Source organism: Brachyistius frenatus, unplaced genomic scaffold, assembly GCF_029030835.1.
Source record: "Brachyistius frenatus isolate BFR_SWC_R1_liver_20210118 unplaced genomic scaffold, ASM2903083v1 Contig_197, whole genome shotgun sequence".
Lineage (NCBI taxonomy): Eukaryota > Metazoa > Chordata > Actinopteri > Embiotocidae > Brachyistius > Brachyistius frenatus.
In genome coordinates, this window is record NW_027210796.1 from 129,174 (window position 1) to 144,072 (window position 14,899).

The window sequence follows — 14,899 nt, forward strand, 5'->3', positions numbered from 1 at the left end:
TGTCAAATAGGAATATCATTATGAATAGGTGACTGAATCTTTAGTTTTCTTGCTAAATTACATTACATTACATTTCATTTAGCTGACATTTTTTATCCAAAGCGACTTACAATAAGTGCATTTCAACCATGAGGGTACAAAACCCAGAACAACAAGAATCCTAAACCACAGCAGATGAAGTCTTAAACAACACCAGCACTAAACTTTTATCATCTCAAGGTACTTTAGAGGCATCACATGAAGAACAATTAGAACATAAATTCACGTCACTCAGCTCTGAGACTGGATATTTCCATCTTAAGGAAACCTTTACCAATATGGCTATACAAATAAGAACAAGGTGACTTTGAAGTTAATACAAAAAATATATATTTTCAGCAAATCCCAAGTAAATGCCCAAACCAACCATGTTTTAGTCTGTCTTGCAGTGGTGTCCAACTTCCTATCTGTGACTCTCAAGCACAAGCACACGGGATAACAGAGGATAAACCTTCCACCAACTAAAGAAATGCATATCATGTTATTTGGGAGTTTGTGCATATACACGTGCATAATTGTGTAAATGTACAACGTAGAAAAAAATGAGGATCCACTCATAAGAAAAGTTAGTGCTATTAGTGGTAAAATTGCTATGGAGGCATTCAGACCAACATCAGACCAACACAGGTCTGTAGGTGCACTAAGTTTGTTGTTTCAGGAATAGATGAGACAGTGAAACACAAAAAGTCCAGTTTGTCTAAGGTCTGTGAAATCTAAGGCTTCTCAGATGGCAAAGCGCTGCATGATGGTTATAATGATTGCTACCATATTATCTTTCATCATGACAATCATGAAGTAAAACGTGGAAATACTGTATTGCAGAAAACATCACTAAATAATTTGTCAGGAATGTACACTTGTATGTGTTGGATTGAGCACTAAAGTTGTTTTCCGTACTGGATCTTTAAACGTATTCTAACTTTGGCACCATCCGGTGGTTGCATCAAAGATGGCACTCAATACGGAGTCCTTGCTGTGATTACACATTTGGTTACCAACCCTTCAATGTACTCAAATTTTTAGGGGTCCAATCAGCAATAGCTACTCTCTTGTCTTTGTTCCTGTTTCTGCTCATTTTTGGCCGCTAAGAGTGCATGTGCAGCAAAACCCATTCGGTTAAAACTCACCAAATTTGGCTGGTAGGTTGCAAATTGTTCCCACTACTTAGGCACAAAAAAATGACACTAATTGACTTAAAGCCATACTGAGACTGTATCAATCAACTATAGGTTTATGCAATAATCTCGAAAATGGCTTGGGCTAGAAACAAAATGATTTCATTCGAATCTGTGACTGCATCTGCATCTATGCTCCAATACAGTTCTGCTTTAAAATTTTTAATTTTTGTGACTTTTTTTTCACTCTAAAACCTCCTTTTGCAAACTCATCCTGGACTGTTGGGCTGATCATCCCGAAACTTAAATCCATTGATTAATTATACATTTCTAAACTTTTGGCTTTTACTTAAATTTGACATAAATGCTCATAAATCAAAATTGCCTGTATCAAATGCAATCAAACTTGGTGCACATATTCAGATGTTCAATCCAAGTTTCATTAAGCAGTATCGAGATGTTTTGACTCTAAGCGGCGCTACAAATACAAAAAGTTTATTTCTTGTTCTTGGGTCCCTTCTCAGTTGATGCCTAAAATTTGGCAATGATTGATTAATGTAGGCATCCCTTACTATAACAAATCCAAAATGTTTTGCCATTTCACATTCCAAACTTCAGAAAATTACAATCAATCAACCTACGTCCTGCAGAGCTGAATTTTTTTCAGAATATCCTCTGCATGGTGACAAAACTTTGGCAAACTGAAACCTATGGTTAATTCAGAAGTCCATCACTCTATCACATGTTTTGAAAGGGAATCTGTTTGGTCAAATGTTGAGTTTGCAGTGAAATTCAGTACCTTCCTGTAATGTGTACTGTATGCACAACAGTTTCTATTTTCCCAAACTTCATCAAAATATTTGACGATACACCTGACATCATCAGAATGACATGATTTTCTTTCATAACTTCATCACCAAACAACTCCTTTTTTCACACATGTAACGCCATCCGTTAAAGTTACTAAACGGTGGTGCAAATATGCATCTTCCCTGCTGCACAGTGTGCAAGTCATCATCCTGAGGATCGGAAGGTTCATGGATTGAATCTGCTTTGGGGCAACTGGTCAACAATGTTGCAATATGAGCCTGTGATTTACTTTCATCTGCTCCTTGTCTTGTTGTTGTTGGTACTATTGAACAAGTCTCATAAAAAGATCACCGTCTCTCGATAATTTCTGACTTCCTTTCTCTCCAGCACTGATTCAACCCAGTATCACGGCAAAGCACGAAATAGACGGGCCTGTCCACTACAGCAAAACAAGAGATTGCATTGCTTTGGACTCTCGAGGTGTGATAGTTTCACGTTTTGTAAGCGTGAAAGTTACAGACACGTAAAAGTAACGCCACAAAGGATCAGGTGACCGAGTACAAAGGACTCAATTCAAAAAGGAATACTCACAATTACTATTAGAAAAAGTACTTTATGAAGAAATAAGAATAACATTTATCAAAACATGAGTTTTAAACAGTAGATGACATCCACCCCAAAAAAAGTCGGATTCTTGCAGGAAGTCTACAGATCTTCACATGTTGCGTTCAGGATCTTTGCCGTAGAGGTCGAGTTCCTCATATAGAATGAAGCTCTTCAGTCTGGGAGGGAAAACGTTTGAATTCATGATCTCAGGGTTGTTGAGTTTCTTCAGGGTCAAACACTTCCTGATCTCCAGTCTACAGAGGTGCCCAAGGGAGCGAGGACTGCCTGGAGAGCATGATTCACAACATTATTTTACATTGTGATTTAAAAGAAAAAAACTGTGTATGATACTATTAAATAAGATGACAAAACAGAGTGATACAAGGTGAAATAAAAGGAATAATGTACAACTTTATGCAGGAAAAAGGCCTTATGTAGAGCTACTACATTTTGCTCTTGCTAGTTCGAGAGTAAAGCGTTGGACAGAGCAAACATGCCAATGATTTTGTCAGTGTTGCAATATAAAGTATATTTACTTAAGAACTGTACTTATGTACACGTTTTAGGTACTTGTACTTAATCTTCTGCTCGAGTACATTTGTCTGACAGCTTTAGTTACCGGTTACTTTTCAGAGTACAATTTGTCATACCTTTTCTGTCCGGTGAATTTAGAATTTGTATGTTTCTGATCAAGTTTTTGTTTTGTTTTGAAGGCATGGCAAGGCATTTACTTGTAGTGAGTATTTTCACAGTGTGATATTGCTACTTTTACCTGAACCTGAACCTGAATTATTATTCCACCACTACATTCAGTTATTCTAAAATGCATATGCTCAACATATCCTTAACATGTAAACAAGTCTGCCCTCACGGTGGTGCTAGAGGAAAAGCAATGCAGTCTTTAAAATCTGAATGATTCATCCTCTGAGGAGCAAAAAGTCCATTCAAGATATTCCATGGACAAAAGATCAGAGGATATTTATTGTGGTGTGTCCAAGAAAAGAGGTCAAGGGGGCACTTAAAACATAAGGAATTAAAGGTGGACTTAATCAAATGATGATCTGAAAACAATGTAACACTGTGAAAGGTGTTACAAAAATTGTGAAAAATTTACTGTTTTCTTACTACTATCTTTTTCTGCTGCAGCAGAAAGCTGACTCGATGGCATAAAAGCTATAAAAACTCACTGGTCACTGCATTCATGATGAAAACAAATTAGTGATAATGATACTCCATAACTGCTGGATATATAAATAAATAATTATTTGGTAACAAGTTCACCATATAAAGTTCAAATGTTATGATCTGTCGGTGTGTTCATAGTTTATTTATGACACTGTTGGATTTTTCACTGAATGTTAATTTGGATTTTATCCAAACGTGACCATTTCTGATACTGTTCATGATTTCAAGACTAAACTCACTGAGGATTTCACGTATCTCGGGCCACTCTCTTTGTTTCTCCAGGATGAGCTGGAGTTTGGAACAGATGTGCACGTGGCTGACATAGTCCACCAGAATCCGGACCACACTCCCCGACAGGTGCATGAGGTGGCAGAGACTCATGAACTCACAGAACTGGAGAGAAAATGGACATTCAGATTGTCATTAGCATTTTCTTCGGATGTGTGTAGACTGTAGAGTTTGAAATATTAAAAGATACAAACACATCTATAATGGAAATTGCCAAAAAATTAAATGTGGAGCTTATTCAGATTTTTGTTTTAAATTTCTAAACTGCCTTAACCACCTTTCTTTCCATTTTGCTGGATGCAACAGAGTTCACAATCAAATCTGCAGCAGAGAATTTTTAGAACTGATTCAATAACACCTACTTGTTATAAGACTGTTACTCTGATTTCCAGTTTTAATCAGGCAGATGTCAGAGTTTATTTTTAGATGAAATGTTAGAGGTTTTCAGATCTCGGGTCTCTTATCTATACATTGTTCATTTTCATTTTGGTTCAGGAACTGTTAGTGATTGAATTTGTGGATTTCTTTTCAGGTGGAAATGTTTTAAAATTGCCCACAGCTGTCAATTATTTGAAAATATCTGTTATTATAGGGATGCATTTTTTTTTTTTAGATCATTCTAGAATTGAACATTAATGTTTATAATTGTACTGTTAGTGATTCAGTCAGTGTTAGTGAGTAGAAACTATTGTTAAAGAAAAACAAAGAGTGGCTGGCACTCACAGGAATCTTCCCCTCCACTTCGTCAACAGCACCAAATGCATTGTCATGGTGACAGTTAAAACACCTTTCCACCTTGTAGCCGTTGTTGAGGAGCAGCCGCATCATCACCTCATCCCTCAGGCAGTACTGCAACGCTGTAGGAAACACTGTGTCACTCACAACCGTGAAGTAACAGTTCACATACGCTTTGGCTGTCAGCAGCAACTTCACAATCTCATATCGCCCCGCCCTCACCGCCACCAGGAGGCAGCACAGCGGGTCAAGGTCTGTCTTTGCCCCTGCTGACAGCAGCATTCTGGTGCACTCTACATCCCCGTTGGAGACGGCGAAGTACAAGGCACTTTTCCTCATGTCCCGGTAATTTTCGGAGTTTCGGGTGTTCATGCGGCAGTTGACATCGAAGCCGCAGGCCAGCAGGAGCTGCAGGCAGTGACTCTGGCCTCCTTCTGCAGCAGAGTGGACCGGGCTCTGACCGGCCTCTTTAATGGCCTTCTTAGTGGTTAGTGGGATCAGCATTTTCAGAGCACTAAAAGGGAAAAAAAAAAAAAGGTTTGAATCAAGAATAGGAGCTAAAAAATAAAATAAAAGCTATTTTAGGAGCTAAAACAAAATAAAAGCTCAGAAACACTTAAAGGTCCAATTTCAAAATCTTTTGAAATGACAGAAATTCACAGATTTTTGTGGGGGGGGGGGGGGGGGGGGGCTGCATGGGCAGTATATGTTGCATGATGTTCAGTTCGCCTCTGGTGAACTTTTGACATGGGAATTTTACAGCGTCACCCAGTCACAAGCTGACCATTAACGGAACGCAAAGGTGAAAGTCCCAAACAGTACTGGTTGTTTGAGTTCAAGGCCTCGGCGAGGGTGAAATCACCTGTCAGTTTGCAAGTTTGATAGTAAGGGGCAGAAAACAGTCCAATACAGAGAAGATAGAGAGGAACTAGTGTGAAGATTAGCTTCTGGCTTGCTAACATGTTATCCATTGGCCCTGGAATCAACCACCGAGTATCCAGCACTGCTCTTTTTGTGAAGATATGTAAATGATGATGCTGTGCCACTTTCTGGTCTGACCTGGCCTTTAAACCCCATACCACCCCCCTACAGGCAGCAGTGTCCATTACAGCCCAAAGTCTGACTTTGAATGAAGCTCACTCATAGTGTCCGGCGTACGCTGCCTTGTGGATGGGCAGGTGTCCAGTGATGCTGGGCAGGTTGGGTTTGGCTCCGTTGTCCAGCAGCAGCTGAATGCAGGCTGTGTTTCCGGATGCAGCCGCATCAAGTAGGACACTTTCCCCATTCCAGGCCTGAGAGTTCACTCTACTACCTAATTAGGGACGAAAGGGATGAAAATAAAAAGAGACTGGAGAGGTTGATAGAGATTAGATGTGCCCGACACTTTGAGCAAACTGAAACTGTAATTTAGGCTGGTGATTAGACTCCATTTCATGCCACCCAGACTTGGTTTTGGTCGACACAAACCAGACCATATGCTAACCCTTAATGTTAACGTAATTGGTGCCAAACTAGTAATATGTAAATATGACCGCTATGTTCATCTGGGGGGAAAGCAAGCCAGATTACAAAGTACAAAAATGTGAACCTGACCATCTAGTTGCTGTGGTATGCTTCCACAAAAAACAACAATATTAAAATAGACAACAATTATAAATCACATAACATTAATAAGGCAAGAAAATCCACTTTAGGACAAATATAAAAATAAGAAAAAAGGTAAAAAAAACAACAACGTTACTATCATACTGACTATCATTGGTGTATCATAGTCTTTATTAATACTATACAGTATATTATTGTTATAGTTGTACCTGCAGGTACTGCTAATTATTTGTGTCATTGGCTGTGTCACACAGGATACTGCGTTACGTTCATGGATGTGTTATGGCGGCATGTCCATAGTCAAAGTTTACTGTTAGTTGAAACATAATTTCTGTCAGAGCAAGTCAAATGTTTTGAGCCAAAAAGATGTCTGCAAATTATTTAATTTTAATCTAATTTAATGTAGGCCACTACCTTTTTTTGTTGCTACACTAATATTTAAAAAAATATCCTCACAATGTACTCCCCTTGTGAACTAACTGTCTCCGCATGAACTCAACCTACAGTAAAAGTTTTGTCTTCAGACTGACCACAATTCAGCAGAATCTCAGTCATGTGGAAGTGTCCGTGCTCCGCAGCCACAGCGAGCGGCGTCACTCCCGTCACGTCCTTGTGGTTCACCCGGCCACTGTTTCTCAGCAGCAGCATCAGGATGTCCACGTTGCCCACCCTGGCTGCCTCGTGAATGGCTGTCCACTTCCTCTGGCAGAGCTGCTCCACCCAAGCACCATGAGCAACCAGTGTGTATGTCAACTCATAAGAGCCAGACCTCACCGCTGCAGAGGGATTAAAAAGCGTGTTTTTAATCAGAAAAGGAATGCCGCTGTCTTACAGATGCAGAGAAGCAGTGGCTACAGATGAAGTGAAGGTGACACAAAAGTGGTTTTGGGGTGACACATATAACTACATTTTCTGTCTCTTTAGGCTGATAACTTTATCGCCAAAAAAAAATTAAAATCATTGCAACACACAGCAGTACCTTGAATGTACAAACTCTAGATATAACTGGAGATATAGCATTGCAGTATATAGCATGCATGCAAGACATGCGCTTTTCACACCGACTATCCAACCCAACCACCTCCTGCTGACTCCCATTCAGTTCTTAGATGTTACACTTTATTTCAGTATAATACAGCCAGTGAATATGCTGCACCTAAAACATGAACTGGAACTAAAGTGAAGAAAACTAAGTTCTAGGAGACATGGTTGGACTGCTATGCTGTGTTCCAAATGACATACTTCACGTAGTACCCTAACAAATAGTGCTTCAATGTAAAGACTCTTACTTGTGTAGTGCGGGAATATTGACAGCGTAGTGTTGTTTCAATCCACACACTGCCGTTTTGTATCCTGACTGGAAAGGACTTTGGCATTTGAACACATTACCTGCTGAAATATCTGCAATTTAATTATTTTACCCAGAAATCAACATGTTTTCATGTCCACTGTTTAACACACTCAATAAAAACACTGATTCTTCTGTCCACAGAACTAGTGAAAAAGAAAACACTTTTGTGCGGTGTTCAGGAACAGCTGCAGCTGGGACCCGCCCCTTCCTCTACGTAGCCAAGATGGCGACACTTTAGCATGGAAAGTATCCAGCCTTTCACACAATATTTTGGGAGCGATTTGAGTGCATCATCCTGGTACTTGCAGTGCACTGCATGTTTCTGTACTTAACAGTGTGAACAGTTTGAATGCACTCAAAATAATAAGTGTAAGTACACAAGTACGCCATTTGGAACGCAGCACTCGCCTTGACCATCACTAACTCTGTGCTCTACAGTGCTCTTCTTTTCTACCCAGCAGCAGCGGTGACTCATTTTTGCTGTTGATGTTGTGAGGTGATGCTCCATGCTCCAGCAGGCTCTTCACATTCTGTGCCAGTCCAGCTTTAACTGCCAGCGTCAGCGGCGTCTCTCCTCCCATAACCGTCCTTTCCTCCAGACTGGGCCCCCGAGCTGCTACTAACACAAACATAACACACAGAGGTCAACGTGCACATTCTTGGACTTTATTTCTAAGTGTCAGCTGGGCTAACCTGGCGAGGTGAGCCTTACAAGCCACGGACACCTTGCGGGGTGGCTGACCTCCAGGATAAATTAGTGGAGCTCAATGTCACATGTTATTTTAGACAGAGGCCCTTTTGCCATCAGCTGGAAGCAGGATTGTTTCTTGTTCAATAATTCTGTGGATTTATAATTTTTCATGCTGCCATTACTTTGATAATTACATTGATCATGTTGTCTCATGTTTCATCTTCACTTTTCATGTTCATTTATTTATTAAAAATGGAATTTCACCACAATTTGTCATTTGTTACTTCCTGTTAAAAGGGAGGTTTTTTTTTCTTCCCACTGTCGGATATTTTCCTCCTGGTTCATGTGGGAATTGTTGAGTTTTGGGGGTTTCTCTCCTTTATATAAGGTTGTGTTTTTTGGGACTTTTTACGATGTCAAGTTCCGTGAAATGACTTGTGTTGTGATTTGGTGCTGGATGTAAACTTAAAGATACTCATTCTGGTGCATTTAAGCCTCTAACAGCTGCTGGCTGCTGTTTCCATCAAGGAAACTGATAAACCCATTGTATACTTGTTCTACTGTTTTTTTTATTTTAATTTTACTATTTTCTACAGCGTCCAACAACACTGAAGACATAAAAATGTTGAAATAACACATTTGGATTTAAATAAGAACAGTTTAAAGAAAGCTTAAACATGTTTTAAAGTTTAGATACTTTACATAGACACCATTTGTGTTGATCACAACCTTGATCACACTGTTCATTTTTTTAGTCACCTTCATCATCACCTGGAGCTTTTTTTTTTAACAATGTTGAAGGAGTTTCCACATATACTGATCACTTGATGGTTTATTTTCCTTCACTCTGCAGTCCAACTCATTCCAAATAATCTCAATTAGGTTTATGTCTGGTGATTGTGGAGGCCGGGTCATCTGTTGCAGCAATGTATCACTCTGCTTGTTGGTCGAACAGCCTGGAGGGTTGTTTTGGCTCATTATGCTGCTGGGACAAATGATGGTCCCACAAAGCACAAACTAGATGACACAGCTTGTGTCTGCAGAATGTTGTGGTAGCCGTGCTGATTAAATGGCCAACAAACAGATACACACACACACACGTTATCAGACCTCAATGCTTCACAGAGGAAACCACACATCTCACATTTTACTTCATCAGACTAAGGTCCAGATTTCTGTCTAATGTTCTTTCCTCATGATTCTTAGTCAAAGCAGTTCTCTTCTTTTTATTTGTCTTCCTAAGATAATTTGAGGCGCTGTTAATTGGTGGTAACTGTAATCAATATATGATCTTACTCTCCTGAGGTCATCCTCATGAGGTGCAGTTACTTCACATGTTTGATGGTTTTTGAGGAAATTGCCAAAGTCCTTGAAATCGTCTGCACTGACTGACCTTTATGTCCTAAAGTGTTTCTCTTCATTTTGTTGAGTGGTTAATATGCGGGCTATCAACGTGAGTATCAACAAAAACCTCTGCAACAGATGGTCTCAAACATAAACCAGATGAGAAATGTTTTGTGTTTACATAATTTCACGTGTTATTTCATAGTTTTGATGTCTTCAATTGTAGTTCTACAATACAGAAAATATGTTGCTTTTACTTCAACTCTATTTGAAGTCTTCATTTATAAACTTCATTTATAATGAAAAATGTACTCACATCTCAGGACAGTCTCCAGGACCTCCGGGACTGGCTGGGATGCGGCTCGATGAAGGGGGAGCCAGCCATGACTGTCCGACTCGCTGAAAGCGCAGGCGTGCCCTAGCATCTCCCTGAGCACGGAGACCTCACCTGGTCACCACGGCAACAAGACAACAGCCCAGGAGTTTTGGAAAAGAAAAGAGGAAAGATCAGAATCATCCAAGACTCACTGGAGTTGAGACAGTTATTCTGTACAGTTCCCTTCTTCCATGCTTCAGCTCTCAGTTACTAACTATATGACTTTTGGCTGCAGGGGAAAGTGTGCTACTGAACACAAACACAACTCTCTGTGGTAATGGTAGAGGCATTCCAGTGTGACCCACCTTGCTCGATAGCTGCCAGGACTCTGATTCTTTCATCAGTCGCAGCTGCTAAACTAACAAAGAGGAGCAGAAGAGACACGGGGCAGTCAGCTGGTTTTTAATAAATGTTTTCCTTTAAAGGAGATTGAAAGTTGAATGTGACTTTCATACCTGGCTGTAGATTTCAGAAAGGCATTTTGGCAGGAGTCTTGAATACTGAGCTGGATGATGTGGTCATTGAGCTCCTCTTCACCGTATTCTTCATAAGTGTTCATCACCCTGCAGGGAGAAGATATTGTATTCTGTTGATCAGATTTGATAAAACCTTTTTAAGAATTAAAAGGGACCAAACTGTTTATTCAACAGCATTATTTTATTTTAACAAAGCATAAATAACAGCAACATGATGTCTGAAAATCCGTTACAGACCTTTTATCAGTTTTAATTTTCAGATCTGCATCCAGTAAGTATATTAGAAGATACAAGAAGCATTCATTCAAAACAACAATCGTCTGTTGTCATAAGTTTTAAACAATGTGTCTTTTGGTATTTATGTGAAGGAAAACAAAAGGTAATGCTTAACTTCCAAGATGGTCTTTTCCTGGAACTAGTTTGGGGATAATCATAGAAAAAATAGATTATGTGCTCAATTGTTTAACCTCCCATGCACCAATTTCTAAATAAATGTCACTGTAGCATAGGAATATTTTCTATTTATATCAGGGCTGATGATATGATAAATTTCAAAATATGTAAAAAGCCAAGTTTCCAATTTTGAAGAAATAATACTTTTTTTCCCCTTGTTTTTAAACGCGAGTTTCTCTTTAAAGAAATTAGTTTAATATACTGATTAAAATAAGGCATCACTTATAAAGGCAAAATCTCAACTTTTTCATTTTTTAAGGATCACCATTCTCTAATACCACTATAGGGAAATGTAATTCCATACAAGTGCAAGACAAAACAAGCAGCATTATTTACAGACCTGTTCACTCTCTTTGCAGACAGAAAAAAGCAGCATTCCTTGCTAACAAATTCACTCAACTGACAAGCTCCAAGCCACAAAAATCCACATTCTGATGCACGCACCCAACCAAAAACATCCCTTTATATTAAATACTTGTCTGTCTCTGCAAATTAAATAAAAATAATTCTCACCTTTCAGGTATGTTACTGGCACTTAGTGATGGGTCACACTCCTCTAACAGCACAGTGTTTTTATATTTAGGCGTGACCTTGTTTCAGATGCCTCACAGCCCTGGCTGCTGAAGCATGCATAGGGGGCATGTAGGCAACACCTGGCCTGCTGGTCTTAAATATAACCGGGTTACGTGTGCTATTGTGTGAGTTAAGCCCGGTGTTTGGCATGTTTGGCAGGAATCCCACATTAAAGAGCCCACAAGCCCCGTGGGCTTAGACCGTGGACTCACAGTAAACGGGTTTGACATATATTGTTTCATGGAAAGCAAATCATTCGGGTCTATTTTTTCCTCCGATGCTTTGACTAAGAAATATGAGAAGGTGGCTGTCCCATAATCTGTTGGAAAAGTCTCAGCAAAAGGGAGCGACCATCAACAGAGCTCTGTGCCTTCTCTGCAATCAAGACTTTAAACCTTTTTTTATGACTTTTAATCTACACGATTTTAATTGCATTTTGCTTTTCTATTCTTTTTCCTGATTTTATTATCTATCTTTCTTTATATGAGAGCTCAGTGCAAAGGCCCTATTGTTCAAAGTTCAAGTTTAAGGTTCAAGGTTAATTTATTTGGCATTCTGACCATATCCATATTAATACACATACAATGGAATGAAATTACGTTTCTCAGGACCAGGATGCAAAGATAATTGTCTAAAAATACCTGAACATAAAATTGAAATGCGTAACTAAAAACGTGCATAAAGTATAGCTAAAACACAGCTTAAACATGCCAGAAAACTCATGAAACTTGGCACATGCATCAGAAGTGGCAAAATGGCTCAGTCCCCTAAAGTGCAGTGCCTGCAGCTATTTTCACCTCAAACAATTTCAGTAGGAATGTATATAACACCTATATATATAAAAAAAAAAAAAAAAAAAGTCTTTTGGCGCTTTAACCTAAACTCAACAAGAAGTCGTTCATTTTGTTATACTGTTCATGAATTCCTACAGAATATATCACACAAGCTTGAAATTTGGCTGATACAACCTTGAGACCTTTATGACGAAAATTTGTTTAAAGCTTTTTTTCTTGTCAGTGTTGTGGCACCCATGTTTGTGCATTTCGACATTAAACTGTAAATTGGTGTAATCCTATTGTACATTGTCCAAAATTCCCCTAACTTTAAATGTTTAATAGCAATACCTACCTGAAGACATACGTGCCAGTATGTTTAATAGCAATACCTACCTGAAGACATACGTGCCAGTATGTTTAATAGCAATACCTACCTGAAGACATACGTGCCAGTATTCTGTCAGTATTCTGTCAAAGCACCTGCTTTCATGTGCTTCCTCCAGCAGGTATATAGTCAGGAAAGCTTTTAAACCTTAATGATGCTATATTGAGAAGCCTTTTGAGCTTCCATGGAAGGGTATTGCCATGGCGATGCAGCAAATGTAAATGATTTTGCAATGACACAGGAAGGTGTTGTTAAGGGTCAAGGGATGCTGAAAAACTCACGAAACCTACTATGTCAGGAGGGATGAAAACTGATATCAGGATGTATACCAGGATCTTATATAATATCTTTAATTAGCTTTAATTCAAATTTATTTTGTCACCGAGACAAAACATTTTGTGCAATGATGTTGAAATGAAGTTTTTTTTTTAAACTGTCATTTCAGTGGTGGTAGGGTCTTGGCGCATATTGATTGGATAAAGCTGCTCCAATAGTTTAAACATTTATCTGAGGTCTACTACTTATTGTAAGTCACTTTGGATAAAAGTGTCAGCTAAATGAAATGTAATGTAATGTAATGTACTCCCAGTATGCAACGACTGCAAACAATACCACACCCATATTTTTACTCCGTAAATTTGGGTCAGGTAAGACCAGACAAGCTGCGTGTAGCAGCTGTGGATAAAACAACAACATACAAGGTCAAAGGGGACACTGATACAGCAGACTGTTTGGGTCAATTTTTTTTTGCTTTTGCAGCATGTGAATTTTACAATTTTTATTGGTCAAGAAAATGGCTGGTAAAGAAAACGGTGCATGTACCACCAAATTTAAAATCATCAAACCACCAATGTTATTACAATGTGTTTTTGTTTTATAACTACTGTATTGCATGGTGTCCTTTCCGTCTTTACTGTAATGAAGTGGGAAAGCACTACAGTGCTTTCAAACTAACCTGCCGCTCCACCACAAAGTCTGCAAACGGACACAATATGTATCAAATATTTAATCATTAGCCTTTCAGGTTCCACTGTGTGTTCAAGTGTCTGAATGTGATCCAGAGAAAAATGGAAACATAATAATCAGACTTCCCCTGGATAAATGAATACATATGTGTGATAGATCTACACTGGGGCCCTGTAGTCCTCCTGCTCTGCTTCAAGCGTTGTGATGTTTGGGAAGCCAGCAGATGTCTAGCAGCAGATTAGTGGAGCTTTACAGGGGCCACCGTGCCGGCTCCCCCAGCTCACAGACTGAAATAGGAGCGTGTAGCTCAACATAAAGCTCCTTTACTGTCACTGCACAGAGAGGGAGGTTGTAAAACAACTAAAATAAGGCTGGTGTTCATCCTCACAGTGACACACTAGCTTGTACAGTTGTCATGTGGCCAAGTTTTAAACTGTGTATATTATGTACACAGTAGCCTACTGAGGTAAGTGTCTGTATCAGTAAACTGTTTCTCTTACTATTGTTTGCTTTTCTTGTACAATCACGCTCATTTCATGTAAAACTGTTGGTACCACTCGTACTTACATTCTACTTCTGATGATGCACTGTAAAAAGAAACCTATGAAATCTACTCAGTAAAAGTGAGGTAACAATTTGCACTCAGTTTGTTTAGGTAGATTTCACCTCTTGTTTTGAGTAAAAAGTAGCTACATTTAACAGCTATGACACACTAAAAGAAATTAGGTAAAGTCTACTTAATATTTCTCAATACATTACACAACTGATTACTTAAAAAAATGTGTAATATAAACTCTTAATTTATTATCAATAATAAATCAATATGATTAATTCAACATTAGCTATTCAGAAAAGGTTAGCTTTACTTAAAAAAATATTGCCAGGCACAGAAGTTGATCTTGTCAATTACTTTTTATTTAACAAAGGTTACGAAAGGACCAAAGGATTTGAAAACTTCAATTTTTTTGTTTTTTTGTTTGCATAAAAGCTAAGACCAAAATATATAAACAAATCCAGAATCGGAAGCTTCTTGGGATACTCATGGCCGAGAAATTATCATATTTCTTTGTTATGAAATAATATAAACACACAATTCAGATTCGTGAAAGCCTGTTGACATTTCTC

The 14,899-nt window shown here is 38.8% G+C and overlaps 1 protein-coding gene across 2 annotated transcripts; it reads right to left on the reverse strand.

Annotated features, from left to right (window-relative positions):
• Window positions 1-2,587: 2,587 nt before the first annotated feature.
• On the reverse strand, window positions 2,588-10,462 carry LOC138632866 (ankyrin repeat and SOCS box protein 15-like). Of its 2 annotated transcripts, XM_069718720.1 has the most exons (8): window positions 10,451-10,462; window positions 10,086-10,217; window positions 8,189-8,353; window positions 6,914-7,159; window positions 5,919-6,090; window positions 4,767-5,292; window positions 3,995-4,148; window positions 2,588-2,855 (listed from the first exon to the last, which is right to left on the reverse strand). In XM_069718720.1, exons 2-8 carry the CDS (start codon window positions 10,192-10,194, stop codon window positions 2,680-2,682), a joined length of 1,548 nt encoding a protein of 515 aa, XP_069574821.1. In that variant the 5' UTR covers window positions 10,195-10,217; window positions 10,451-10,462; the 3' UTR covers window positions 2,588-2,679. The 2 variants fall into 2 exon arrangements, with proteins under 2 accessions (XP_069574821.1, XP_069574822.1); XM_069718721.1 differs by lacking the exon at window positions 10,451-10,462 and having other exon boundaries at window positions 8,189-8,350; window positions 10,086-10,389.
• Window positions 10,463-14,899: the final 4,437 nt, after the last annotated feature.

Excerpts from the sequence above, each read along its gene's own strand:
- LOC138632866 (XM_069718720.1), bottom strand. The coding sequence starts at position 10,194 with ATGCTAGGGCACGCCTGCGCTTTCAGCGAGTCGGACAGTCATGGCTGG. Across the intron at positions 6,091-6,913 it reads TGAGATTCTGCTGAATTGTG|GTAGTAGAGTGAACTCTCAG; the intron begins GTCAGTCTGAAG and ends GTCCCTAATTAG. Across the intron at positions 5,293-5,918 it reads GCGTACGCCGGACACTATGA|TGCTCTGAAAATGCTGATCC; the intron begins GTGAGCTTCATT and ends TTTCCCTTTTAG.